The 27,222-nt window shown below is 47.1% G+C and overlaps 1 protein-coding gene across 3 annotated transcripts in view; it reads right to left on the bottom strand.

The window, feature by feature from the left end:
* Positions 1–27,222, bottom strand: part of DIMT1 (DIM1 rRNA methyltransferase and ribosome maturation factor) — a 186,665-nt gene that overhangs the window by 37,417 nt on the left and 122,026 nt on the right. For all 3 annotated transcript variants that reach the window (XM_078675138.1, XM_078675137.1, XM_078675139.1), the window contains 4 exons: positions 21,665–21,758; positions 21,513–21,562; positions 14,266–14,389; positions 13,995–14,087 (listed from right to left, as the gene is read on the bottom strand). In XM_078675138.1, coding sequence (XP_078531264.1) covers positions 13,995–14,087; positions 14,266–14,389; positions 21,513–21,562; positions 21,665–21,758 — 361 coding nt within the window. The remainder of the gene's footprint in view (positions 1–13,994; positions 14,088–14,265; positions 14,390–21,512; positions 21,563–21,664; positions 21,759–27,222) is intronic.

Here is a 27,222-nt window from a genome sequence, read left to right on the forward strand (position 1 = left end):
GAGTTGGAAGCGGGGTCGGGGCTTTGGTACTCACAGTTTGCCCCGGTGTGATCTGGTCATCGGAGTCCGACTGGTCTTCTAGGGTGACTATTTCTAGGTCGGAGTCTGCCGCTTCTGGGAGTTCATGTTAGTCGTCGAAAATATTCTCCGGTGCGGAATCCCTGTACTGACAGATACCACGAAGAAACCAGAAGGGTAACCACTAGGATCCTGTTGAGTTGACCAGAGAGCGAGACGGAATTGACCCGTATATACCAGGGAGACTCTGTGCTCAGACCAAATTACAGGTTCTGCCAAACCTTCTAAACAATGGTCAAATATTTTTGAACTATTGCTTCAGGAGGTGAATAGAGACATATAATTGCAAAAAAACAGCAAAATACTCGCAAAAGCTTAAATAGGAAAGAAAATAGACTGAATCCTAGTTTATCGTTGCAATATATACAAGATACAGATTTGGACATCAATAGACCAGCTGCCAGTCTCGCTAGGGGAGATTCAACTAATTCCCTATCACGACAGACATACAGAAAGTCTTGATAAAGGTGGTTTTCATCTGTTTATTCCACCGAAACGCGTCAACGCCATCCTTGGTACAATTCAAGACTCCAGCATCGATGGTTGATTCACAGATTCGATAGTAACATAAGATCGATGAAACCATAAAGGAGTTCGAATGTACAAACTGTATCCAAAAATTTTATGTTTTACACTTCTGTCTTGCTTTTCAATTATGCAGGTCATAATTGATTGTGATGTATCCATGTTTTTTTATTAGCTGATTAGATTAGCTAGTTAGATTAATTGGTTTTAATGTTATGTCTTTGCATTTATAATAAATGACTTTTTAACTGCTATATGTTTGTGTTATATATGTAAGAATCATTTTCTCAATATTGTGCATTGATATAATCCTGCTTGTAACTCACCTCAAGGGAATCTCTCCATACTACTCCTGCTTAGAGCCAACATCATCAATACCTTCTGTGACAGACATTGCCTACACAAAGGCTGTGTCTGCACTGCAGTTAGAAAATGAAATTGAAAAGGAACCACCCCAAACCAGCTCCTAGACTTTAGGCGATGGCTCAACAGCCACTGTCTGGAAAAGGAGTATAAAGATAGGATCCAGACCAACTGCGCTTCTGGGCAGTGAAGCACCTCAAAAGGGCAGACTTGCAACAAGTGTGTGACTAGCAACGACCTAAACTGTGAGAAAGCACCTGAGCTTCATTCGTGGTTCAGGTGAACTGCAGAGGCTTCCTCACAAAAAAGATGCAGCATACAGGGTTGACTACTATCATCCCTAGTGTTCTTCTTGGCTCTTAAACCACTATCTATATCAATCCATTGCCTGGAAGGTATGTATGGTGCTCACATCACCGCAGGTGGAAGTTTCTCATATTTTGCATAGAACAGCAAATCCTTGCTGTCAATGTGTATAAAGTTACCTGCACAAACGTACATACACCAGCGGCCATGCACCTGTGGTTACGCAGAGAGAACCTCAGAGAGACACTATAAGTCGATACTGAACAATATTTCCTTTTTAATGCTGGCTTGGTTGTGTGATGCACTGAGGCATTTAGAATACTGAACAAGAGGTAGAACAAGAGAGTTGCTGCTAGATTGAAAAAGTAAAACTAGCATTTCCAATGCAATAGGTCTCGCATTTACGCGAGTTTGAGCTATTAACATTGCAAATAACAATGCCTTTAATTTTTGCTTCTGTTTTTAAAACATAAATAAAAGGCAGTGCCATTTACAATGCCAATAGCTTAAACTTGCGTAATTGCGAGACCTATTGCATTGCAGATGCTTGTTGAAATACTATCTGGATAAGCAAGATGAAAGCTCACTTTGTTTTATCCATGTCACTCTTAAATTGTATGCTAGGACTCCAATGACCCCCAACAATTGAGTAACTTGATTATTGTGACTGACACCAATGAAAGAAACTACTCAATACGCAGTGACATCTTGTTTGAAAAATAAAATTTGTGCATCTTTTATTGAGTTGAAATTGTAAGGTGCCCGGCCTCTGATAACTCTTCAGATCGTACGGAAGTTGCCTACATTAGCAAAAAAATATATACTAATAATGCTCCTGTTTGAGCTGTAACGCAGCCTGTGACGATTGTGGTGTGGAACAGGCCCCTTGAATAAGTGGCACACCACACTGTATTGCGCTATCCTGGACCAAGGCGTCCAGATATCAGCAGCTGCTCAACTTGGGGCTGGAAACAGAACACATATATATCACTTTCCTAATGTGAGTTATTTGCCAGGCCCTCATTTTAAGTTCATAGCAGCTTTGACCAGAAAGTCGTGTGTGTGCGTGCCTCCGGTGTCGGTGTGCGAGTGCATGTGTCCATGTCTGCCTGTTTTCGTGTGTGTTACTGTGTGTGTTTTTGGGGAGGGGGTGCTATGAGAGCACATTGACAAGAGATATTGGGGTGTCAGGGAGGGGTCGAGGGTTCCAAAAAAGGCTTGGAGGAGAGGAGTTTGGAGAACATGTAGCCTAGTTCTCCAAGGTGGAACAACAATTTGAGCAGAGACAGCAGTCACTGCGCTCCAGCCAGCGCCAGTGGCGCAGCGTGCACTGGTGTGTAGCAGGTACAGGGACACCGGGGCCAAGAGGTCCGGGGAGGGCCCACCGAACCCTCATTATTGCTGTATTTGACAATTCATGGCCAGTGACAGCGACTACGCCACCGGCCAGTGCTTGGAATTTACAGCGTTGCTCTCAGTGCCTTAATGTGCGGCCATGCAGTGATGTGGAGTGAAGGGGCCCACACAGTCTTCATTGAGGCTGCGCCGTGGCGCCCCTACAGAGTTTCCAGATCCGCTGGAGGGCAGGCCTCGGGGGCTTATATAGGACCCGGAGTACAGAAGCTTAGCAAGGATGCACTGGTGTCGAAGCGAGCTAAGAAAGTTGTCCCTTTGACTGCTGTTGGGGGTAGGAAATTCTGGGTTCGATGAGGCCCTCGTGGCTCTAGGCCTCCGTGCCACTGAACCTGCTGCTCCCGCAGGCCAGGCGTATGCTGGCATGTGACAAGTCTAGAGGCTCCAAAGTGTCGCCAAGGCTCACACAGACCACAGACAGGGGAAGACCTCGAGAAGCTGCGGGGGCCTCCTAGCTCCAAACTGATATGGAAGGGGGAGGGGGGTTGTGCTAGGCTAGGCCAGGCGCAAGTCCTCACTCGCGCCAAGAACGACCCCAACATGCCTCGCTCCGTGGGTTCAGAACCAGCGGGGCACAGGTTTCAATCCTGTGGGGCCGCTCAACATTCCACGTCCATGAAATAGCAATTGCTGTGCTGGGTGATGGGACACACCTATTGCTGCTGGCAGGCCAAGACGCAAACTAGTTTACATGAGAGCAGCAATGTGCTTCCAGGCACAGTCCGACCGAGCTAGGACCGAGGCTGCAACCAGCGCTCAACACACGGTCTGGATACACACCCCCAGTTCCGTCGTGCTCCTACCCACAGGCAACAAGCGCGGTCCCGAAAGTGAAAGGAGGACCGCACTGCAGCTGGAGCATGGGGATCGCTTGTCTTTATGGCCCCATAAAGATAAGAAACTGCTTTGCGACAGACGCAAAGCAGGCCACCGAGTCCGGCTTGGAGGCCAAAGGGCGTCCACCAAAATCCCTAATTGCCAATGGCAGGCCACCGTTTACCATAAACGGTGACGCTGGGATATGGAAATAAAGGGCGGGGCTTAAAGACCTTTTCTAAAGCTACTCATCTGCAATAAATCTCGCCGAGCGTGCTGCATGTGCGCAGCAACGCTAGGCGAGACCTAAAAAGGAAAAGATCCACATAGTAGAGCCACAGACCTTAGGGCCTCATGCTCAATATATACAGTAGGTGAAAGAGATGCTTTCCTATTAATTTGACACTACAAAATTAGATCGCCAACAATTATTAATGGCAGAAACAAAAAAACATGATTTGTCTTCCAGAGTAGATTTTACAGTAGGGGAACAAAGATGGAAAATGATCATCCAGCCGAGTACAAAAAAAACATCAGCATACAAATAAAAGAATTAAAACTGGAAGGAAGGGAGACTTGGGACCCAAATGGATAGCAGAAAATGTTGCCCTCTTCTACAGGGGGGCTCAGAGACCGGACCTGAGATTGGAGAAGTTGAGGTGTCTGTGGCCTCTGTGCTTGCACAGCATGAGATTCAAGCGCTTAACTTGAAGATCACCTCTCTAATCTCCTCAGCAGTGAACAATAAGACACAATCTGGACAGACTCCAGACCTAAATGGGCTCCCAATTGAATTCCAAAAGGTTATTAGATCGCTCCTTACTTGGTAACCCCAATGCGCAATATTGCCGACATTGAGCGTTGTCTTCGCTGAAAGAGACCTTGCTGCCCCTCCGGATGGAGACGCCATTCGTGAGTGACCAAGCACTGAGTTTGTCTAATCTAGCGTTCAGTGAACCTGCCAGGTGGTCAACCATCAAGGATATGCCCAGGTGTTGCTGTCATGTCCAGAGGCAGAGAGACTCCTGGAAAAGGGTCTATGACTCCACCTGCCCTGTGTGTTGTAGTACCACATGGCTGTGGTGTTGTCGGTGAACACCTGTACCACTTTCCCTTTGAGAGAGGGAAGGAATGCCTTTAGTGCCAGTCTGATCGCCCGGAGCTCCAAAAAGTTGATATGGAGACTGGACTCCGCCAGAGACCAGATGCCTCTGATCTTTGCCTGTCCCAGGTGGCCGCCCCATCCCAGGATTGACGCATTTGTCACTACTGTCAGATCTGGATGGGGAAGGGAGAGGGATCTGGTTCGTTAGCCACCACTGCACAGTCATAAATATTCCCCTGATGCTGCACCCACTGGAACTTCAGGTTCCACTTAAGAGCCCACATATGTCATCTGACATGATCCACCAGCAGTATGCAGGGGGCCATGAGGCCCAGCAGCCTCCGTCATTCGCACCGGAATCCAGGATAGAGGCTGAAACATTGTTATCATAGCCTGAATATCCCAGAGTCGCTGCTCGGGAGAAGAGGCCTGAAACTGCACAGTGTCCAGAATCGCTCCGATGAAAGGGAGCTTCCGAGAGGGAGTCAGGTGTGACTTAGGCACATTGATAGTGAACCCAAGCAAGTGCAGGAGGATCACAGTAGTCGGGAGGTGGGAGATGACAGCCTGGGGCGAGCCTGCCTTCAACAGCGAGTTGTTGAGATGGGGAAGACTGGTACCACTGATCTGCCCAGATGAGCTTCATTCACCACCATCACTTTTGTGAACACCCAAGGAGCATTGGTATGGCCAAATGAGAGCATGGTGAACTGAAAGTGCTCCTGGTCCTCCTTGAACCGTAGGTAACGTATGTGGGCAGGCAGGACGGGGATATGGAAATAAGCGTCCTTAAAGTCCACTGCAACCATCCAGTCTCCTGGGTCGAGGGCAGAAAGACCTGAGCCAAAGTGAGCATTCTGAACTTCTTCCAGGGAAAGAAGTTGAGGGTCTGGAGGTCTAGAATAGGACGCAGGCCTTTGGGCTTTTTGGGCACCAGAAAGTAGAAGAAATAACGACCACGTCCCACTTCTGACACGGGGAACCTCTATGGCTTCCTTAGCCAAGAGAGCCGTAACTTTCTAGTGAAGAAGCGCCAAATGAGTCATAGGAGGGTTACATGGAGGGAGGGGTAATTTCGAAGGGGAAGGAGTACCCCCTTCGGACTATGCAAAACCCACCTGTCCAATGTGATGGATTGCCAGCGGAGAAGGTGACGGTGAATCCTGCTTACGACTAGTTGATGATGGGCCAAGATGTCAGACTAGGTGGGTTTGGAGGCAGTGGCAGAGGGTGTAGAAAGTGACGGTGAATCCTGCTTACGACTAGTTGATGATGGGCCAAGATGTCAAACTAGGTGGGTTTGGAGGCAGAGGGTGTAGGAAGCTGGGTTTCTGTTGCAGTTACCCCCCCCCCACACACATTTTTTGCCAGACTACTGATGAACTTTGACTTGAAGTGCCCTGGGTACCTGCCAATCAGGTTCCCAGGGCCTGTGTTCTTTCCCAAAAAAATGTAACTTGTACCCCCAACTGACACCTCTCTGGCCACGTCAGTCCCTTGTAAAAGGTACCATGAGTACTGAGGGTACTGTGGCCACGGAAGGCCTCTAAGGGCTGCACCGCTTATTGTGCCACCCTTAGAGGTCCTGTACCTTTACACTCACACTTCCATTGCAGGCTGCAAGTATTGGTGTAGAACAAAGTGACAAGTCGACATGGCACACATACCTGTGTGCCATGCCTACATCCCTCTGCCCAGGCATATGTCAGCCACCCCTCTAGCTGGGTGCACTATACCAGTGGTGAGGGTACAGATGAATGAGCACTGTACATCTACAGTGTCTAGACCAATTCCTAGGCATTGTAAGTGCATTAATGCCATTAAGAGTATATGGTGCTAGGAGTCTGTCATTACGAACTCCACAGCACCATAACGACTTTACTTAAAACTGGGACGTTTGGTATCACATTAAACCCACACTGATGCCAGAGTGGGATTTAATGAAAAATGCACTCAGAGGACATCTAAGAGATGCCCCCTGAAACACGGCCAGCCTCTGGGGGGTTCTCTGGCTGGTACACACCTGCCTGCCACCACAAGACATGTTTCTGAACCCCTTGGGTGGGAGCCTTCACTCCCTGAGCCCAGAAACAAAGTCTTTCCTGGGAGGAGGCGGTCACACCTCCCCCAGGCCAGGAAGAGCCATCTGTGGCAGGGGAGCTTCAAAGGCCTTGCAGCCTTTGTAATGCGATCCCCAGCTTCTCCTGCTATCAGGAGCAGGCCCCCTTCCTGTCTCCCCTCCTTTACGGCGGAAAAAATTAGCCAGTCCAGAAGGTGTGCCCACCTTTGCCAACCCCATCCCTCAAGAGGGGGAGACTAGGTTAAGTCCACTCTTCAGTGCCCGCCATCTCGCAGATGGCAGGCACTCCCCAATGAGGTTTAGGGATTGTGCTCACTACCCCACGTAGCCCTGAACCAAGAAGACAGATTGCCGCAATGTACGAAGAAGAAGGACAAAAGAAGATGCCAGCAGAGGAGACCGCAGAGAACAACTGACTTAGCCCCAGGCCTACCGGCCCAACTGCAGTTTCCAGAGATCCTGCACCAGAAGTCGTCCTGTCTTGCAGTCAGCGGCCTCCAGAACCCAGGGAGGACTGGCTGCCTTAAAAAAAAGACTGTATCCCCTGTGAACAGGAGCTCTGTTTAAAAGAAACAGCCAAGAAAGACTCCGAACCTGCTAAGGAGAAAGAAACCCGCATGCCTGGAACCACCACTGCATCCGATGCCCACAGCCTGAGTCCGAGTGGCCCGGCACGGAGACCCTCCAACCTCGAGTGACCCGTTAGGTGAAATCCGACCTCAAAAGAAACCCCTGCATCCAGCCACCCTATGCCCTTGAAAAAAGAACCCGAGGTGCATCTACGTCCCGAGCCCTACAACTTACCTGCCCCGCTGTTGCTTCCTCCCGGAAGTCTTCCTGGACCGAGCCTGGAGCTAAAAAACAAAAACGAAAATCTCCAGTGAAAACAGGGCACCAGATACCAAAACACCACCCTGCACCCAGCCGCGGCAGCGCTTTGTGTGCTAAACTGGATCGTCCTTTGCCCTGAGCCGAACACCAGGAGCTTTGCTCCCACAACCTTGTGGCCTGCTCGTTAGCAGTCACCAACTGGAGGCCCCCTATGCCCCATTGGATAACATTGGGCCTCAGCACTCTGCACCCGGCCGCCCTAGTGCCTCTGAAGGTGTTTTGAGAGTGCATCCTAGACCCTGGGGGAATCCTTGTTCTAACCCCAGAAACTCAACCCCAAAGACCGAGTACTTACCTGGTAACCGATAACTTCATTTCTCTCCATAGGAATCAATTGACTGTTTTTCTCTGAAAAATGTTGTGTGTGGAATTGATTTGTATGGAAACCTGAAAAATTATAATTGTGCAAAACTGATTTTACTTACCTTTTCTCTAGGAAATGTCAAAGTGTGATATCTAGACATATCACACTGAGTAGAAAAAGTAACTTAAGAAGTAATCTAAAAAGTAATCTGTACATTCATTTCTAGACCTTGACTTACCTGTATTTCAAACAACTGCCTTTGAACTTGCTTTCACTTGTAAATACTGCATAATATTTTGCAAAACATTTATTTCACTTACCTGTGCCAGACTTGGGTTGGTTCTAAAAATAAAATCACTTAATAGTTGTATACAAACAAAATTGGTCTGAGTTAAGTCTTTAAGTGTGTGATATAATCTGTTGACTGAGTGTTTACAACAAATGCTTAATACTACCCTCTGATAAAGCCTTACTGCTTGCCCACACTTCCACAAATAGAGAGAGTGAGGTGCTATCTATTTTTACCTCTGCCTACCTTTGGGGATCCACTGGACTCTGTGCACACTTTACCTCATTTTAGTATAGTATATACAGCTTCCTCCAGAGGGTGAAAGGGTGGACTGACCGGCTTGCTGACTCCCTGAGCCATGAGGATACTGGGTCCCACGTCCGCTGCCATGTAGAGGCTGGACAGCTTGCATGACTCAGTGACTGGTCTGGACAGGACGTGGCTAGGCGCCTCTTTCATAGGGACGAAAGGCAGACTGAGGGAGATGAATGATAGCAGTGAGGCCCAAGGATCTGGCTGTAGCTTGAGATTCCTTGAAGCGCTCAAACGCCGAGTCTGCTTTGTCGCCGAAAAGGCGAGTGCCATCAAAGGGCATGTCCATCAGGGTAGATTGGGTATCCCCCAAAAAGCCAGAAGCCCTCAACTAGGCTTAGTGTCATAATGCTACAGACGAGGAAACTGTTCTGCCCAGTGAGTCGGTGTCGCCCAGTCCCCAACGAATGGTGAATTTTGCTGCGTCTCTCCCGCCCGCAACTGCCTGGGAGAGATCAGCTTAGGCCTCCTCCGGGCACTTAGGCAGCACCTGAGAAACCAAATCCCAGATGGTATGGGATAATCAGCCCAAGAGGCAAGTGGTATTCACCGACTGCAATGCCAAGCTGGAGGAAGAAAACATCCTCTTCTCAAGATGGTCCAGCTTCTTCGATTCCCTATCGGGGGTGCAAAAGGGAATGTGCCTTTGTAAGATGAGGCTTGGACAACCAAGCTCTCAGAGGAAGGATATTGCATAAGGAATGCTGGGTCGCCTGGAGTGGAGCGATGTCGGCGGGTGATTGTCCTGTCCACAGGAGCACCTGTGCTGGGGTAGGACCAAGGGCCCAGAAGGATATCAGTGAGGGCTTCCTTAAAGGGCAAAAGAGGTTTAGAGGTAGAAGCCACAGGCTGAAGCACCTCGGTCAGGAGTTTGTCCTGACTGACACCAAAGGGAGCTCAGGGCCAAGGACCCCAGCTGCCCTTCTCACCTTCAATGAGTAGGAAGCCCCCCTCCTCCGGAGCCACAGTAGGAGGAGAAAGCAAGCCAGTGCCAGGGGACGAGTCCAACCTACTGGCATCACCGAGGTCCGTCTGCTAGTCCAAAGGGTCTTCAAGCTGGTCTGTTGGAAGGACAGCCGCGGCCGGTAGTGGGAGTACCGTCGAGGCGGTGACGTGGGGAGGGGGAGGGGCAGGATGGGGGTAGTAATGTAATGGATTACGGAGTTTAAAAGGTAAGTAAACATAAAAATAAATACAACTAATTTCGTTGTGCGCACTGCATCGCATTTGGTGATGCATTGCACACAACGAAATTCAGGGGTCTTCTTCTCAATCACAAATTGCTTCACAACCAACGTATGCCATTTCTTAATGCCACTCAGACTATCTCCTAACCAAATTATGCTCCGCTAATGTGCTACTACGGATGTCCTATGTGTCCAGCGACCTGGAATGGCCGCCAATTTTCTGTTTTGACAGCCACACTAAACAAGCATTTACAATGCAATGGTTTTGCCTTTGCAAAAGTTAGAGCTATTGGCATTGCTTTCTGTTTCCTCTCTCTCCCGCACAGATCCCCTCTCTACGCCACTCCATCTGTCGCTCTACCCCCCCCATTTTTGCTGTCCATTTACTTTTGCACACTTTTCTCCCTCTTTGTCGCTCTCTCTCTCATCCATTGTCTCCTTGTCTCTTATTTTATTTTTTTACTTCTGTCTGGTCTTTCACTCTCTTTCTTTCCCCTCAGTCTCTCCCGCTCTCTGTCCAGCAGTACAATCCCACCTGAAAGGCCTCTTCGACACCGGATATCCGCTCCCCAACACCACCGCCAAATTAATATAATTCCAGCATAAACAGCGGAAGCTGGGCTGTGGGGTGACACGAAGCAATGGGAACCCCAAAAAAATACCAAATACGTAAACTGAAGCAGACAGCAATGACGCCACGGTGTTAAAGATCCCGCGTTAGGCGCTCTTGTTCTGAAAACGACGAGCAGACGTGAAGAAATCTGTGGCCGAACTAATTCGGCTCGGAATGTTTTTAATACATCAGATCTGAGGCGTTTGGGGCCATAATTCAGATTAAGCCGCGGCATTTCCCGTTTACAAGCGGCATCTGCAGCACCGCTTTCAGATTTCAAAGGGGAGATTGTGTGTGTGTCCCACATATGAGCTGTCAGGGCTTCTGGACGGCAGACAACGAACTGCACTGAACACATACACAGCTCGGTGAAAAAAATAAAACACACACACAATATCTCAGAAGCAGACCCTGCTGTGGGGGAAGGGGCTAAGACTTAATGTAGTTTATAAAGTAATCCTTCAAAGATAGAAGAGCAGGAACTGCCGGTCCATTTTAGCAACAAAAAAAAGAATAAAAGAACAACAATTTCAAACAGTGAAGCAACACAAAAGCTGCCTTTTAAGGTCACCTTTTGATCTCGCGCACACAGCCCGGTTTTTGCGGGTCATCCAGGCAGGACGGGCACTTCAAAAGGACGAACCTGCTTTAAATGCAGTAATTACCAAGGCATATTGCCTGCCTTCCAAAGCGAAATTTATTAAGGAGACCCGCGCCCGAGGATTACAGAGGCGTAAATCACCCCGAAAGGACAGCTCACTCCGGCAATTTCCAATTTAAGGGGCCGGGGATGTGTCCGGGCCTCAGAAGTGCCATTTTCCGCCCCAACCTCGCGTTTTTAATCTTCCGAAGGACAAATTGGGCCGAGATTCAGGCGGCGAAAGCTGAGAGTGAGACCTGTTTAAAAAGGGCAATTAACTCTCCTCAAACAAGGCTGGCAGTGTGTGCAGGAGGAGGCCATTAACTGCCTTTAGTGGCCCGCACCTGACCAGGATGTGACCACGGGCCAAAGTGCGGGTGGGTGGGTGGGGGGTTAGCTGGAATTTATCGTACAGTAAGAACAGGCACAGGATTAAAGTAGGAGCGGCTTGTCCACTCCAGTCTTTCTATTATGTGTACACTTTTCGGCGCCTAACAATATTCCGAACTATCAGCCCCAGAATGCAATGTTATAACACAGAGCTGGGTCAGATACTCAGACCTGGCATAGGAACTTAAGCTGCCTGGTGAACTTGTTTCCGATATCTAAAAATCCTCCAGATCAGTTGTGAGTAGAGATTCAAGAGATGCTGTTTTGCTTTGCATTATGGGACATGCGGTTCTTGAAGAGATGTAAAGAAGTGTCCGCGGAGCGCTTGTGTCGCTGCTCACACCTAGGCAGGGACCACTTCTGATGTCCAATGTTAGACAGAGTCTGCATGGATCGGAAGCCGGGTGTGGCATAATGAAACAGTAGTCTTGCCCGCCCCCTGCTCTCTCCAGACAGTACTTAAGTGCCTTTCACAAACACACACTCACTATCCACAGTACCATGAGGCTATTGAGTTCACGTGGGCGCTGTTTAACAAATCATAATGAGGACAAAGCAAGACACATACTGTTTGCTGTGTGCTTCTGCCACACCCCCCTGTGTTCCTGTGCACTGCTCTGTAAAATCACATTGTGATGAAGAAGTGATGTAGCGTCCAGTTCATATGTTTTGTTTAGGCGCTTTTAATTTTATCAAACCGGGGATGTGCGGATTATGTGATTTGGCCAGGATCACACTTTGCTGCTAAGAAAGAAAGTGCACAATTATTGTGCAGGTTCCTCGGATGCCTTTTTCTCACTTGCTACTGGCCTCATTGCCATATTAGATAGCACTGGTTGTGCAGTATTACATGGCGCTGGTTGTATAGTATTAGATGGCCCTAGTTGTGCTGTTTTATATAGAGTGGTGGTGCAGTATTAGATAGAGTGGTTGTGTAGTTTTAGCGCTGGTTGTGTAGTATTAGATAGCGCTAGTTGTGTAGTATTAGATAGCGCTAGTTGTGTAGTATTACATAGCGCTAGTTGTGTAGTATTAGAAGGCGCTGTTTGTGTAGTATTAGATAGGGCTGGTTGTGTAGGATTACATAACGCTGGTTGTGTAGTATTACATAACCCTGGTTGTGTAGTATTAGCGCTCATTGTGTAGTATTAGAAGGCGCTGGTTGTGTAGTATTAGATAGTTGGTTATGTCCGTGGGTGGTAAATATTTTTCAAACCTTTTTGTCTATACTGAATACCATGTTTGGAGTGGACAGCCCTTTAAAAAGCGTCATTGTGCTTTTGTTCAGCAGGCTGAAGAGCAGACCGTGTGAGACCGTGTGAGTTTGGCTGCCTCGAGGCGGGGGAGCGCAGTGAACAGTTTAGTCCAAGGGACGTGTGCAGTGACCACCTAACGTGAGTGCAATAGTGAATCACTTATTTCTGCTCGTGTGCTGCATGCACAAACGAGAGAGCCTGAGCCGGCCGGACACCCAGGCCGCGCCGGGCGGACATGCAGCGAGCGGTCTGCAGGGGGGCTGGGGGCAGGGCCCCGCCGTGGTTGAACCTGTGTGCTTGCAACACTTTGATGTTACTCCTCGCCCCTCCCCCTCCCCCGGATTCCTGGCAGCAGAGTGACCCGCACGTATCCACCCTGACCCCCACGAGGTTCTGATATTATTGTTGTGGGGAAGTGAGGTCGGGGCAGGACCAAGGGAGGGACAACTTCCGCGCACCCCCACTAAAGACTGCATGGTTAGTTTGGAAACTAAGGGCCACGGTACCGCCAGCACCACTATAGTGAACAGTGATAACAGTAACAACGGAAACAACAACTCTAAAACTAACAGGAAAATAAAAGAACGAAGGTAACCACAACGGTGACAACAATAATCAAAATTAGAACTGCAAAATAGAACATAACGTATATTTACATAATATAACAGGAAATATAACAGAATATCATGTAAATAAAAGATCTCACAGGCGGAAGCGCAAGTAATATTAGTAACAACTAAATAAATGGGGGGGCGGGAACGGGATAAGAAAAAAAACAAAAATGCTGCTTACCTCCAAGAAAAGTGAAATGGCGCAGCCCACCCCTGCTCGGAGTAGGGAGCGGGTCGGGTCTGCGTCCTCACATGAAGAGCGAGCAGGCGGTGTGACGAAGGATGCCGGCCTGAAAAAAAAAAATTACATCCGCCCACCGCCGCATGACGTGGCGGAAAGCCTAAAAATTGCAGGAACGCCCACGAATCTGCTCGCAGAATGACGAGCAGATCTCTCTTCCAATGGCTAGCTTCCATTTATGGAGCTAGCCAATGGAACAGAGGGGGGGTGACCAAGCCACACATACTGTAAACATAAGATTTCGCCTGCGCCGAAAAGCTGCGCGGTGCGCAGCTTTCGACGAGGCGAAACCTAACAATGAGCTTGAGTTAGGCAGTTAGTCCACTCAGTCTTATTTTTTCAAAATGATAGAAATGTACCTTTACTTGTCATTTCTCTTTAACCTCATTATTTAGAATTACAAAGCAAGCAATCAGTGTTCTACATAACTTTCATGTAACATCATAAAATGTCTATTTTGTTAATGTATTGCTAGTGCTGTTAACATTAAGTCACTAATGATAATAGGAACACTGCTCTGATGCAAATAACACTTTCGAAAAACATAACATATTTGAATATACTATATGCTCACCTGGAAGTTAATAGGAGGTGGAGGATTTTTTGGTTCTATCCTAACAACGCTGGATTCCACTTTCGGAGGAGGCCTAAAATTGTTTTTTCCAACCTGCAAAAATAGTTAAACCGTCGTTAAAGTATAGACTACAGCCTTTTACACCAAATTATTAAACCAAACTAAGGAGGTTAGCATGGAGCGGTTGACAGAAACCTTTGTTAGTCATCTGAGAGAGGCTTTCAAAATAAAATATTCCTTTGGTTTGAAGTCTGTAAAACTTATCACTCACTTTCATTAGGTGATCAACACGAGCTAATAGCTGTGTATTGATTGACAACCTGCAGTATAGTTTGTCTCCAGGTTTAGCAACTAGTCGCAGAGCAAATTCTCTCTGGAACATCAGTACAGCACACCTGGAAAATAAAAGCACCAACCCACGTTAGAGTATTTATTAAGGAAAGACTTACGCAAGTGTACCTAGTATTATAGATCATAACAGATCTCTTCATCTGTAATTCTTTGAATATCTACTGGGAATGTACCAGGACGTTATTTTCCATTTGGGAGATACAAACATATGCTATTAAGTTGCATAGTAAACGGTTATAATGACCAGAGGTCAGATGTCTGTCATATAGTTCTTATAGAAGGAGATTCTCAAAGAGTAAAGACTCATGCCTTCAAATTTTTTTTAACATGTGTTCATTATGATCAGTGCTCTAGACAAGGCACAAGAAAAACAGTACATTTGCATTTTGTATCACACAAAAGTGTCCAATTCCAATACAGATTCATGGCAGTAAGTGTGGGTAATATCCAAGCCCAGGAAAGTAACATTGTACATTAGTTTCATCAAACAGTACATCAACGAAAAACAAGACACAGCAGCGGGAAGATACAGTAACAAGCTTCCAATGAGAGGAGTTCTCCCCCTCCCCATCTCCACTAACTATTGTGGTAGGGGTACCTGGGCAAATGAGCAGTAAAGCGATAGGGAGGGGGAAGAGGGGTAAAGAAAGCCCTCTCTGGTGAGGGGTGGGTGGAGAGGGGAGGGACCACCAACCACCACATTAAACCTCCAGCCCGTGGCCCGCGCTGCATCCCAACTCATTTGCGAAACAATCAATCTTCTAAAACACAACTCAAATGGCCACCATCTCACCTTCCACCGGGATGAGCTGTGTCCAGGCCTTGGGAGCGGCCAGAGCATTGCTGCCGGCAAATCCACCGCAGCCAAACTATCCAACATATCTGCCCACCGCAACCTCCTCTCCTGCATTCCTGCAGGTCTAGTATTCATTTCGCGCCTCAGGTGCAGGGGGCTGCATCCAGAGGATGGCCACCCGACGCTTAGTGAACACCAGGCCCAGGAGAGCAAATCGATTGCTCCGCTTGGTCGCACATCGGGAGAACCCCAAGTAGACAGTGGGCGACGAAGGACTCGTGGCATATTCGTGACCTCCTGTAAAAACCTCCAGCACCACCTCCCAAAACCCCTGCAGTCCACCACAGTCCCCTGACATTTGTATGAAAGAAGCGGTGTAAACCTCCACTTTGGGCAACCAGCAGACCAAGCTCTGTTGATTTTCTGTAGATTCATATAAGCGTAATGTAAATAGTAAAATTCCCTGACCAGGGCAAGCATTCGCCTCAAAGGTCCATAAGAGAGACTCGGGCACAGCGGCAGTCCATCTTTCATAAGCCCCTGTCAAGTCAGTCTGGAAACAGCCCTTGAGGGCTCTGTAAATGCAAGAGATCAATCCCCGAGTAGACCCTGGGTCCAGTATCAACTGCAATGACTGGGATTCTACAGGTTCCCCAGGAAAAGCAGTCCAAATTTACCTGCAAGTGCGAGACACCTTTGAATATTGTAAATACTGGCTGCAGTGAAGCCCAAACAGATCCTGTGCCTCCTGCAACATAATGAAAGACCCATTTAGGTACAGGTCACCAGTCGAGAGGCAGCCTCCCTCAGACCACACCGACATATCCACCACAGACTGGATAATGTAAAAGGACTGCAGCCAGGGGAGGGACAGCAATCTAGCATAGAGCGTCCAGCACAATACCTGCATCACTGTATGTTCTCAGGCCACTGCCACCCATTTGGCAATAAAGGAGTGTGTAGATGGAACCCAAGCCCCCCTGCATAATGCACCGGGGCAGATCCACAGCCGTCCCCCACAACCACAACAGAGCCTTGTAATCTTTCTGTCCATCATCACACCACTGTGCTGCACATTGTAGTTGTCTCACATAATAATACAATTGAAGAATCAGCAACCCCGCACCCCCCAGATCGATATCTAATTGGAGTATGTCCAATTTAACTCTTCTTGTCTTACCTACCCACACTAGGGACACAAGGAGGCTATTCAATTTTGCGAATGAGGATCTGGGGAAGGCGTACATGCCATCCTGTAGCACACATAAGCATCTGGGAATTAGAACCATTATGCATAGTGCAACTCTGCCCATGAACAATAAGGGAACCAAAACCCAAATTGGATTGATTCTTCTCAGTTAGTCAAGACTACATATATGAAGTTGGTAGAGGGTATCTGCGGTGTTAGATCATTTACGCTACTTGGGAGTTCAGTTGGCTATGTCCCGCCAGAGCTCAGTCACTGGGAGATCGGCCAGGGGCACACGCGCCAGACACCAAGGGGAATAGTACCGTCTTTTGTTTATTAACCTTTAGTCCAGACACAGTACTGTATTCAGTTATGATCCACAGTAGTGCCCAAACAGATCTCTCTGGGCGCATGCCATATACAAGTGCACTGTCTGCATAAAGGGAAACAGCATGGGTCACATCGCAAAAGTAGCTGTGAGAGGGGGGCAACCCTGGCTAGTGCTCCTCCCTATAAGAATGCTTTCCGACACCACCCACCCTGATAGCACTTGGACGACCAGGTCTGCGCAAAGGAGCTGCACCCAGGACAAGGTCTGGCCCAGTCCCATCCTCCAGAGAACCTCCCAAAGATACTGCCAGTTAAGGGTACCAAAAGCCTTTTCGATATCCAAGGCCACCAATGCCGCCTCCAGTTCCTCGTCAGCTATGGAATGAAGCACATGCTACACCCTCCTCAGATTCATGTAGGTCCCCCTACCAGGTATGAAGCCCCATGCACTAAGAGACACATCACACTGTGCAATATAGTCAAGAGGGCCTTTGTTAGTGTCCACCCCCAACATCTAAAGTGGTCTGCATGATCCGGGATCGTAAAGATCTTTACCCGGCGTGGGGAGCATAGTTATTTGGGCCTCTCGCATAGCCTGAGGTAGCTTTCCACGCCTCACAAGGTGTTTCCAGTAGACAGGGTAGGAGCAATGCAGAGTACGCCTGATGGTATTCTAGTGGGAATCTGTCCGTGCCTAGCGCTCTGCAATGTGTCATATCCTAAATCGCTTCCTGCAACTCCTCCACCAGGAGCTCTCCCTCCAGAATCTCTACCTGGGCAGCAGCGAGACGAGGAAGCGCAAGGTCATCGAAGAAGCTGGGGGTCCCTATCAACAAACTATTCCAGCCCTTCACTGTAAACAGCCGCAAGGTGATCTCACAGGAGAAAATTTAAGCCTGTCTTAGAGAGGATTATGGGGGCAGATGTTCTCTCTTATGTAACCATGCCAAGAGGTTTCCCGCCTGGTTTCCCTTCCTATGAATTAATTGATGGTAATCACAACTTACCAGGCAGTCAAACCTATCCTACGTTTCCACCACTGATTTCTGTGCTGAAAACAGGGCGTCCCTTCGCTCCTCCAGCTTCGAGGAGTGTAGGGGGAGGTGGGGAGGTGGGGGTGGGGGGGGTGTGGATGGGGGGGTGGGGGGATGGGGTTGTGGGGGGATGGGGTTGTGGGGGGATGGGGTTGTGGGGGGATGGGGGTGGGGGATGGGGGTGGGGGATGGGGGCGGGGGGTGGGGGATGGGGGCAGGGGGTGGGATCTTGCTGGAGGGTCGCGAGATCCCTCCTCATCATTTAGATATGTTTCCAGTGCCTGGTGCAGGTGACAAAAAAAGACAGTCACTCCCCACTAGTCACTGCCTTTAGGGCATCCCGTTCTTCTCCCCTGTGTTCTGTTGTGGACCAGTTGGTCTCACAGTAACCACTAGTCACTGCTCTAAGCTCCTAGTGGAGCTGTGTGTCAAGAGTTTTGAGGGACAAGCACCACAATGGCACTTTGTGTCTGTCCCCACACCCTCCCAAGCCCAAAAGCAACAGTGCATTGTCATAGAGAAATCTGCCCAGTATCTCGACATACACTACCTTAGGGGCAAGATCCACTGATAACAAGAACCTATCTAAGTGGCTATATATGGCATCATTTGGGGCTTAGCAAGTGTACTCTATGGGCTACGGGTGAGTTATGCACCAAGCATCCAGACAACCTATGCGCTCTATCACACCCCACAGCGCAGACACCATGTTGGGCTTCATACCTCGTCTCAGGGGGTGGTGATCCCTGTCCCCATTCACCACAAAATGTAAGTCCCCAGATCCCAACATAAGTCACCATTATCCATATTTGGTGCATGCACGTTCAAGAAGCACACTTCACGCTCATCCAAAGTGCCATGTAACAACAGGTATCTACCCTCGATATCTGCTTTAAAACTCCGAACATTAAAAAGAACATGAGGGGCGATCCAAATTAAACCCCTCCCTGAGCATAATTAGAATAGGTAGGTGGGAACAACTGCCCTCTCCATTTTCGCTGCTCCTTCTGAACCTCACTGTCCATCAGATGTGTCTCCTACAGCAGTGCGATCTGTATTCCCTACCGGCAGACATATTCTGGACTCTATATCTCTTGACATAAGGAATTGAGTTCCCACATGTTCCATGTCACCACGTTGAAGTGGGCTTGGGCTCAAACGCCCTCCCCCCAATCCTCAACCCACTCCAGCAGCCACTACACCGCTGCAAAACAAAACAGAACCCCAAATATCATAACCCTCCCATTGGGTAAACACATTTTAACACGTTTCTTTCCAAATAGCATAGCCGCTTTGAACCCTGCCTCAAAGGAACCTTTCAATCCACTATACAGTTCAACCTCCTCCAACCCTTGCTAACCTGCAGTCAACCCTCAAAATCAGAGTTATCGGGGTGGGGATGCTACATCCAGCGACCTCAACCACAGTCGTCGACTCTGGGCACAACACAACCCACACACACACCCCGCCTTTCACTCTCTCATAGATCATACATACCACCACATGCTTTTAATCAAACAGGCTCTCCGCTAAACAAACAATCAAAAGGAAATACTCTTCCAATACCAGCCTTTGGAGACAAAGGGGAGGGGGGATTGAAATGTAGCCCCTTCTGTGATACTCAGCAAAGGCCACCCGTTCATTCACAGTCATATACTGGTCTACAAGTCTCAGTTGCCATATTTCGCATTCAACCACAATGAAACCTAGGCAGGCGGCACCTCATCTCACACGTCGCCGGGATGGTCTAAGTCAGTTACCCATAATGGCTAGACTGTAGCTCTAATAAGCAACACATATATCCAGCAATATCAGGAAAGCCAGATATCAAATCAATTCTCCCCCGGCTCCGTGGTCTCTTTAACCACATTACCAGTACAGTCATCCGAATTGGAGGGCATCGCTGCCTCTACCAATGCCTTTGTCGCCACCCTCTCTGACCTCTGTTGCTAAGTCTAAGGGGCCATTCTGCCAGACCAGCACTTGAGAGGAGGCAGAAGCCCCACCACCTTGTTGCCGCCTCCCACCTGCGAGTGGCGGGAGCCCCCCGCCCATTCTCCGGATCCACGGGGGCAGGTGCCACGTCTGGACCATCACCAAGGACCTGCAGCCAGCCACACACTGTTTACACCGGGTCCTGCAGCAGGGGATTGTCCATCACAGCCATCACACTTGACCCTAGATCCGTGAATTGGTCCATCTTGGTTTCTTTGTGGTCATTCCTTCCCCATGTTAGACTCTGCAGAGTGCACAGCTCCTGAATGGGCCACTCCTCATTTCGAATCGCAAATCATAGTGCCCCGGGGGGAGGGGTTAATGGAGGGTTCAACAAGCTGTCTCAGTTGTACGAGTGATAGCCGTCAGGGCAGCCAGTCGATGCCCAGTGTCTTAGTTATTTCCTTTTTGGCAGCCACATTCCCTAGCGCGACACCTCAGCACATAGGTCATGCAGTATTCCGTAGGCTGCTGATCTTCAGGGCGGGGGGAACGTTCCACTCACTAGAGTCTGTAATGAAGAGGACTACATGTAAGTGATAAGAGCCCTCCCCCCACCAACAGCTGCACCTCCAGTGTAACAGCAGCCCACGATAGTGCTCCGTGGCTATAGCTGTTACTGACCACCAGAACACAGGTCCTGGCTCACTCGTGTCGCTGGGGCACTGTGGCCTCCTCAGTCCCAACGCCAGCACCGCTAGGTACAAGCCAGCTGTGTCTCCCGAAATGGAGCTTTGGCAAACCTACAAGCTATCTTTCAGCAAGTGACCTCTGAAAACCCTGGGAAGAATGCTGCCTGTGAAAAAGACTCCAGTCTACCATGGAAAGCGGACCAGTCCAGAAGAAACCGATTCCAAGGGCTCTGGGTACAGCTGGAGCCACGATTCCGTCCCACTCTGCACCAAACGCCGAGTCTGAATGGCTCACCCGTGCAGTGAAGTCTCCCCAGCGACCCAAACCTCGTATCCAGCGATGGCTGACGCCACCTGATCACCACGACGGCGCCTGCAGTGTGAATCCAGAGGTTCCTTTGACCGCAACAGGCTCTGTTAAGAAGACTACGACATCAAAAGGCACCCTTGCACCCGAAGCCCCTGGGCCTTGGGGAGCTTAGCCGTCGGTGCTCCTATGACCCCCCTTACATCTCTATTTACTCCTACTGTCATTGGTCTCCCTCCTGCAGCCTATTTGCCACTGTGACTCTGTGCATGGTATAACCACCTAGTGGTAAAACCATATACAGAGCCAATATATTTTGGAAATTCAGTCACTCTCAATTCTAGTTTATGTATATTAATTCATCCAAGCAAAAGCTTCTAGTTTAGTACAATAGGCTTCATACAGCGAGCTACTTGTAGGTAGCTGGAGAGCTACTAGTAGTTCACGGGCTACTTGTTGGAGAAGCCTGCACTAGAGAGTTCACTAAGTTCATAGGAAAAATTAAAGCATTCTTATAAGTTCACATCTCAATCATGTCAGCAGACAGAAGGTATGATGAGTATCACAGTGTATGAAAGCTGGTACACATACTTCGGTCCCAGATGGCATTTCCTATCTGGCACAGACACTGTCTGTATCAATGAACTAGCCATAACTTAACGAGCAAGACAACTAAACTGTGATTTCATCAGACCAAAGTTAAGATTCTAGCAAAGAATCGCAAAAGAGTTGCTGTCTTCATTTTATGCATTTGCAATAGGCCCTAGGTAATACATCAGTATCATGTTTTCCAAATGGAAAATCGAAACAAAGTGATCATAGTAACTCTTGGTCTTAACTAGACAGTATAAGACAATACATTATTTAAAGCAAACACCACTTACCTAAAAAAGGGTCTATGCAGCAATAACTTAAAAACAAAAGGAGATGATATCTAAAAAGATAAAAAAAACAAAACAGGATGTTTGTTTAATGTAATAAAAATGCCAGAAATGATTGCTACATTTTTCCGAACATTGGTACTTTAACACCTTACCTGGTATGGCAAATTAGCCACACAGATATCAAAGAAAGGCAAGTCTGATTTCAGCACATCGCCAACCATAACTTGAAGTTTGCTTGCCACAGCACTGCAGAAAAGAGAAACAAATCAACACAGTCCAACTAAGGAATTAATGACACACTCGTAAAAAATACTGTGCTCGGTTATGGGAAGGAATGGCATACCCTGTACACAAACAATGATTACAGAAATAGTAATTTTTACTTTTCAAAAATCATAACAACTGAATGTGTATTTATTTTAACCACTAACTCAGCACACAAGTCATTCAGGTACAGCTGTTAATCTTTCCAGGAGCACTTCAGATAACATAACAAATTCCAAACAAGTCTTAACGTATTCTGATACAACTGTGCAGTTTGGTATAATATGTGATCAGAAAAATCACTGAACAGTAACTGACATTTAAAGTATTTAAAGGAATGAAACACAGAATTAAAGTCCAGGGAGGTCTGCAGAGGTTTTCTTCAGACATGCTCCACAGGGGTTGAAGTTTACAGCGAGCCAGCATCGGCCCAGAACTACTTGAATATTGTGGACAATGAAATTAAGTTTAGAGGCCTAGATTGGGTGGAATTTATTGGAACAATTGATACATGTTTTTGTGCAAAAGGTGTGTTGAGTCGAGTTAGTGGTAATGGATGGGTTCTACGTTTCAGAGCAAAGTATTGTTGACAGCTGTGAAAGAGAAACCAATCGGCGGCTGAAAGATCTTCTTGGTTGTCACTTCACTTGCAGTGAACATTTTACAGGAAGAAGGCAGGATGACAATGGATCCTGTGCCGCATGTTCACACTCACTGAATCTGGTTAGAATAATAATGACTAAGAAAGATTAACTGAATTTCTGGGTAAACCCTTCGAGCATTGTGGAGGATTCCCATAACAAGAATCTTGTAAGTAAATCACACATTTTCCCTAAATAGATTTTTGGAATAATGAACTTTCTCGATGCAAGATGTTAGAAGAAAAGGAGGGGCATAAATAGCCTCAAGATTTCAGCCCACTTGTGTGGGCACTCCAAGGCTGCTTCATGATTTCTGAGAGAGCTGATCATTTTGACAGCTAGGAGTGGCAAATGGCCAACGGCTATACTTGTTGCCATACCCCAGCAAAGGATATGTTTGTGACTGACGCTAGACATGTGCATACAGATATGTTCTAAGGGCATAGACTTGATAATGAGGTAGAGAACCTCAGGGTTGGAGCTAGATTTGGTTGTGATCATAACCTAATTTTCTGCCCCATAGCTCCTGTGGGGGTAAGTCAATGAGATGTTGAAGTAATATCTAGTTTTAGGTACATTAGATCATCCAGTAACTTGAGGTAGTCTCTAGAGAGGTGGTTTTTAACTCCTTAATTGTTAAAAGATAACAGTGAAATGTGGAAACATTTTAAACCTTGTATACCCATGAATTCTAAGGTTTCCAGGCTAAAGATCTAATGAGGGTTGAAATAGGTGGTTCTCATCCTACTGCTGTTTTTGACTCTGTTGGTAGATAACTTGCTCTCTACTCTGTGTCTCTACACTACACGCCACGTCAATGGATTTCCTTTTTACCCTCATGGATTGTTCCTTGGTTGTCACTTAGGGTATTTTCTTTTACCTTGAAACTGTGCAAGTTGCATTAGGGCAATGCAAAGGGAGCCATATTTCTGCCGCAAAATGCATGTGGTAAGGTTGGAGGATAGTAAACCTTCTCACTAAATGCCTTACAGAAGTGTTTATGGCGGGTGTAGGATGTACCCCTTTTTGCATGCTCGACTCTCTCCAGCCCCCATCCACGTTTTTAAACTGATTTTACTGGCTTTTCCACACTGCAGAACACTGAGCCGTGATGACCAGGCCCCAGGGCATGTACTCTAAGCCCCCAAAGGATGAGTACAATTGGTTAATATCCGATTGGCTAATTTATTTTACTGGTAAGTTCCTAGTATATAGTACAAGTACCCAGGGGTAGTAATCTAAAAACATTATGGGTTGCAGCACTTGACTGTGCCACCACTGCAGTGCCACTGCCCATTCGTCAAAGCAAAATACACACCTTTTTCCAGGTCAAATTGTTCCCTTTTATTATTAATAATCCATCCCTAGGTAAGGCATTGGTAGCAAACCAGGTAGGGTGCTTAATATTAAAAGGGGCATGTTTATTTTGTTTATCACATATTCTTTTAGTTAAATCACATAATTACTATTTTCACTGTAGCGGGGCCGGTGGCCTCACTGGCTAACACGAAGCTAACTTCCATTTTGGACCACCAAAGATAGTACTCAAGGGTATCAAATTAATCATTACATTAAAGCAGACTCATTGCTGAGATCGGATTTAAGGTAACTTTTAACAGAAAGATGATCTAGAAAATCACCACTTTGTTGCCCAACCCTTCTGTAGTCTTTACAGTTGTAATAAAACAGTGGTCACCAAAGACACATGCTGAACCCCTGCTAGGAAGTGTGAAGTGCTCCCAGGAGCAGGGAACAAAGATGTGCTGAAGAAATGAGTGTGACCCCGCACTCCAACAAGATGACTACTGGGCAGTGACAGATGTTTCAGATTCAAAGAGGCTACCACCTCAGTGAAGCAAATGGTGATTATACCTTTACCTGCCTGCTCCCTTGTGTTGGCCGACAGGATGGCATCTCCTCTAGAGGGAAAACCTGTTGAAGAACTGGTTTTCCAAGAGGAGAATCTCATTATGCTAGGTACACCTGAGGGGTGTTCCCAAGACTCCACACAGGGGTAGAATGCCTATGCCCCATGTTGGTTTAGGGTGGAGAACCCTGGCATTGTTTGAGGGCCAAACCCCCAGGAAGGGAAATAAGTGGGATGGGGAGCCTTGTGGGAACCATCGTTTTACTGGTTAGCGAATCCCCCCCCTCCTACAAACAAGAAGATGGCATAAAAGTGGAACCCCAGAGCCATCAGATCACTGCTGGATTAGTAAGAAGGCAGATGGATTGCCATACGGCTCCCTGGACCCAGCAAAGAAAGGCTGAACAAAGGAAGAGCTGCACCTTGAACGCAAGGGACTGGCAAAGAGTACTGTACCTGCTGTGTCCACTCATGAAGGAAGAGCTCCACTTGTGTCAAAATCTGAAGGAAGACTGCCCTACTGCTCCCTGGACCCGGCAAAGAGAGGATGCACCAAAGATTAGACTGGACCTGCTGAAGCCGAGGGACATGCCAAATGGACTGTCCCTATAGTGGCCACTTGTGGAAAAAGGATCCACTTGTGCCTCCTGTTTAACAACAACAAAAAAGCTGAAGGAGGCCTGAACTTGTGAAAATCAACCTGCCCAGGATCACCTGCCCACTGCTGAACGCTGAAGTGCATGCTGGGAGAACGAGTCCTCGAAGTGGACCCTGGTACTCCTCCAAGAAAGAGACACTCGCCTGTGGACGACAGCTAAAGGCAGCTGTAACCGGAAACCAGTCGTCGCCTATGGATGATCGCTAAAGGCAGCTGTAACCGGAAACCAGTCGATCAGTGAAACTGGAACTGCACTGTGAGTCACTCTAGCATCGTGGGAGATCGAAAATCGAAGTTATGCAATATGCTCCCTACACTTCAAGGATTTTTAAATTTTGTCCTAACACATTTGAGAATATATTTTGTTAGCATTAGATTTTTAAGATTTTGTGTGGTAATTCATTGACAGAATGTATTTTTTCTTTGATTTGCTACTTACTAAACGTTAATTTTATGTTTTACTGCTGCTATGTGAAATTGGAATTGACTGATGTTTTTTCAAACTGGATAAACGAAAATTTGTTGAGTGTTGACCTGGTGTTGATTTGGTCATTTCATGCAGCAAGGTTATGGGCAGAAGAAAAAACACAAAACAGATTTTAGCATCAAAGAATTTCTCTCTTTGCAAGCCCATGTGGGAAAGGCTGTGCATAGTATTTGCTACTCTCTCTCAAGGCTTTTCAAGAATTTGTGAGAGCTACAGTAATTACATTCACTCACTCTACTCTACAAAGGCACCTGAAAAACTTCAGACATTGCAGAATGCAGCAGCTAGACTACTCTCGGGCACACCTCGATTTGTTCCCATTACCAAGGAAATAACAAATTGCACTGGCTACCGGTAAGGAACCGAGTTCGCTTCGAAGCCCTTTGTCTAGTTATTAAGGCGTTGCATTGTTCAGGACCTGACTATCTAAAGCAGTAGTTCGAATGGTATACATCGTATAGACCTCTTCGTTTATTAGGGGCTAGGCTGGTCTCAGTGGCACGCATAAAAAAAGTTCGATGGGGAGGTAGAAGTTTTGCCTACAGTGCTGCCAAAGCCGGGAACAATCTGCTGTTTCAGTTAAGATGAATCACAAGCCTCTTAGCTTTTAGGAAGAGCCTAAAGACCTAGCGTTTGCCCAACAATTTTTCTTTCCTTTGGCCACAGGAGATATGACCTCCGGGTAACAGCAGCGCTATATAAATTTCACTAACATTAACATTGACCTTGGAGTCTCTCAGTAACAGCTAACCAGACTTTACGTAGAGCAAAAGTTCAGGGCAATGATTATAACCATGATTTCAAAAAGTCAAAGCTTTAGCATCCAGGAAATAGTTACACTGGCTAAATGTTGATGGTGTCCAAATTCCTTTGAATTACACACAAGTGTTTTTGCCTGCTCTCGCATGTATGAGTTCCACAAAGAAATACTTGAAATCATCCAATAATGGCTGCCATTTCACACTTTTTCCTTTACACCCTATGTTTAACTGCTCTTAAACACATTTAAGAGCAGTTTTAAAAGCAGATCATGGAAATGTCTTTGTACCAACCAAGTAAAAATCCTAATACTACATTTTTCAAGTGTTTCAAGCTTCATCATTTAAAAGAAACATTGTGTTACTGTTATATTCCATATAGGTATCCTATATAGGAGCAGGTAACATTACAACCTTTCACCTATATTCTTCCCTACATTACATGCATAACGGTTCTTAGGGACTGACCTTTTCCCTAGATACGACACTGCATTCAGAACGCGGGTTTTCCAGAGTTCGAATCTCATACATTATGCATGAGGTTTCTTGGAAACACAGCAGGACTACCATCTCCTGTATAATATCTCTGTTAAAAGTTCAGGTTCGACGTCATCCTCTAGGCCGACACAGTAACACAGCAAGGTAGGACCCCTGGGGAGACCTATGGGCATAAATACATCATGTATTGCTTAAAAAAACAGAGGAGACCGTGACTTCCCGGCTGACACACTGACCAGAGAAGCGGAGGTTTCTGCATGCAGACCCTCCAGCTCGCAGTGGTCTAACATCCCTCGCAGGGTGTCCAACTCGAGACCAGGACGGGTCCCAATTTATCTCATTCTCAGATAATGGGTTTGAACAGATCCTAGAGGGATTCTTGGCATAACACCTACAGAGATGATAGGTACATTTAGGTACATCTAGTTAAGGAAGCATCGTAGGAGTACACACTTTTTATCATGTATTTTATGTACATACATATCTATTGTATACTACTATTATAAAGAGAGAACTGTGTCCTTTGAGCCAGGTAAA

Source organism: Lissotriton helveticus, chromosome 2_1, assembly GCF_964261635.1.
Source record: "Lissotriton helveticus chromosome 2_1, aLisHel1.1, whole genome shotgun sequence".
Taxonomy (NCBI): domain Eukaryota; kingdom Metazoa; phylum Chordata; class Amphibia; order Caudata; family Salamandridae; genus Lissotriton; species Lissotriton helveticus.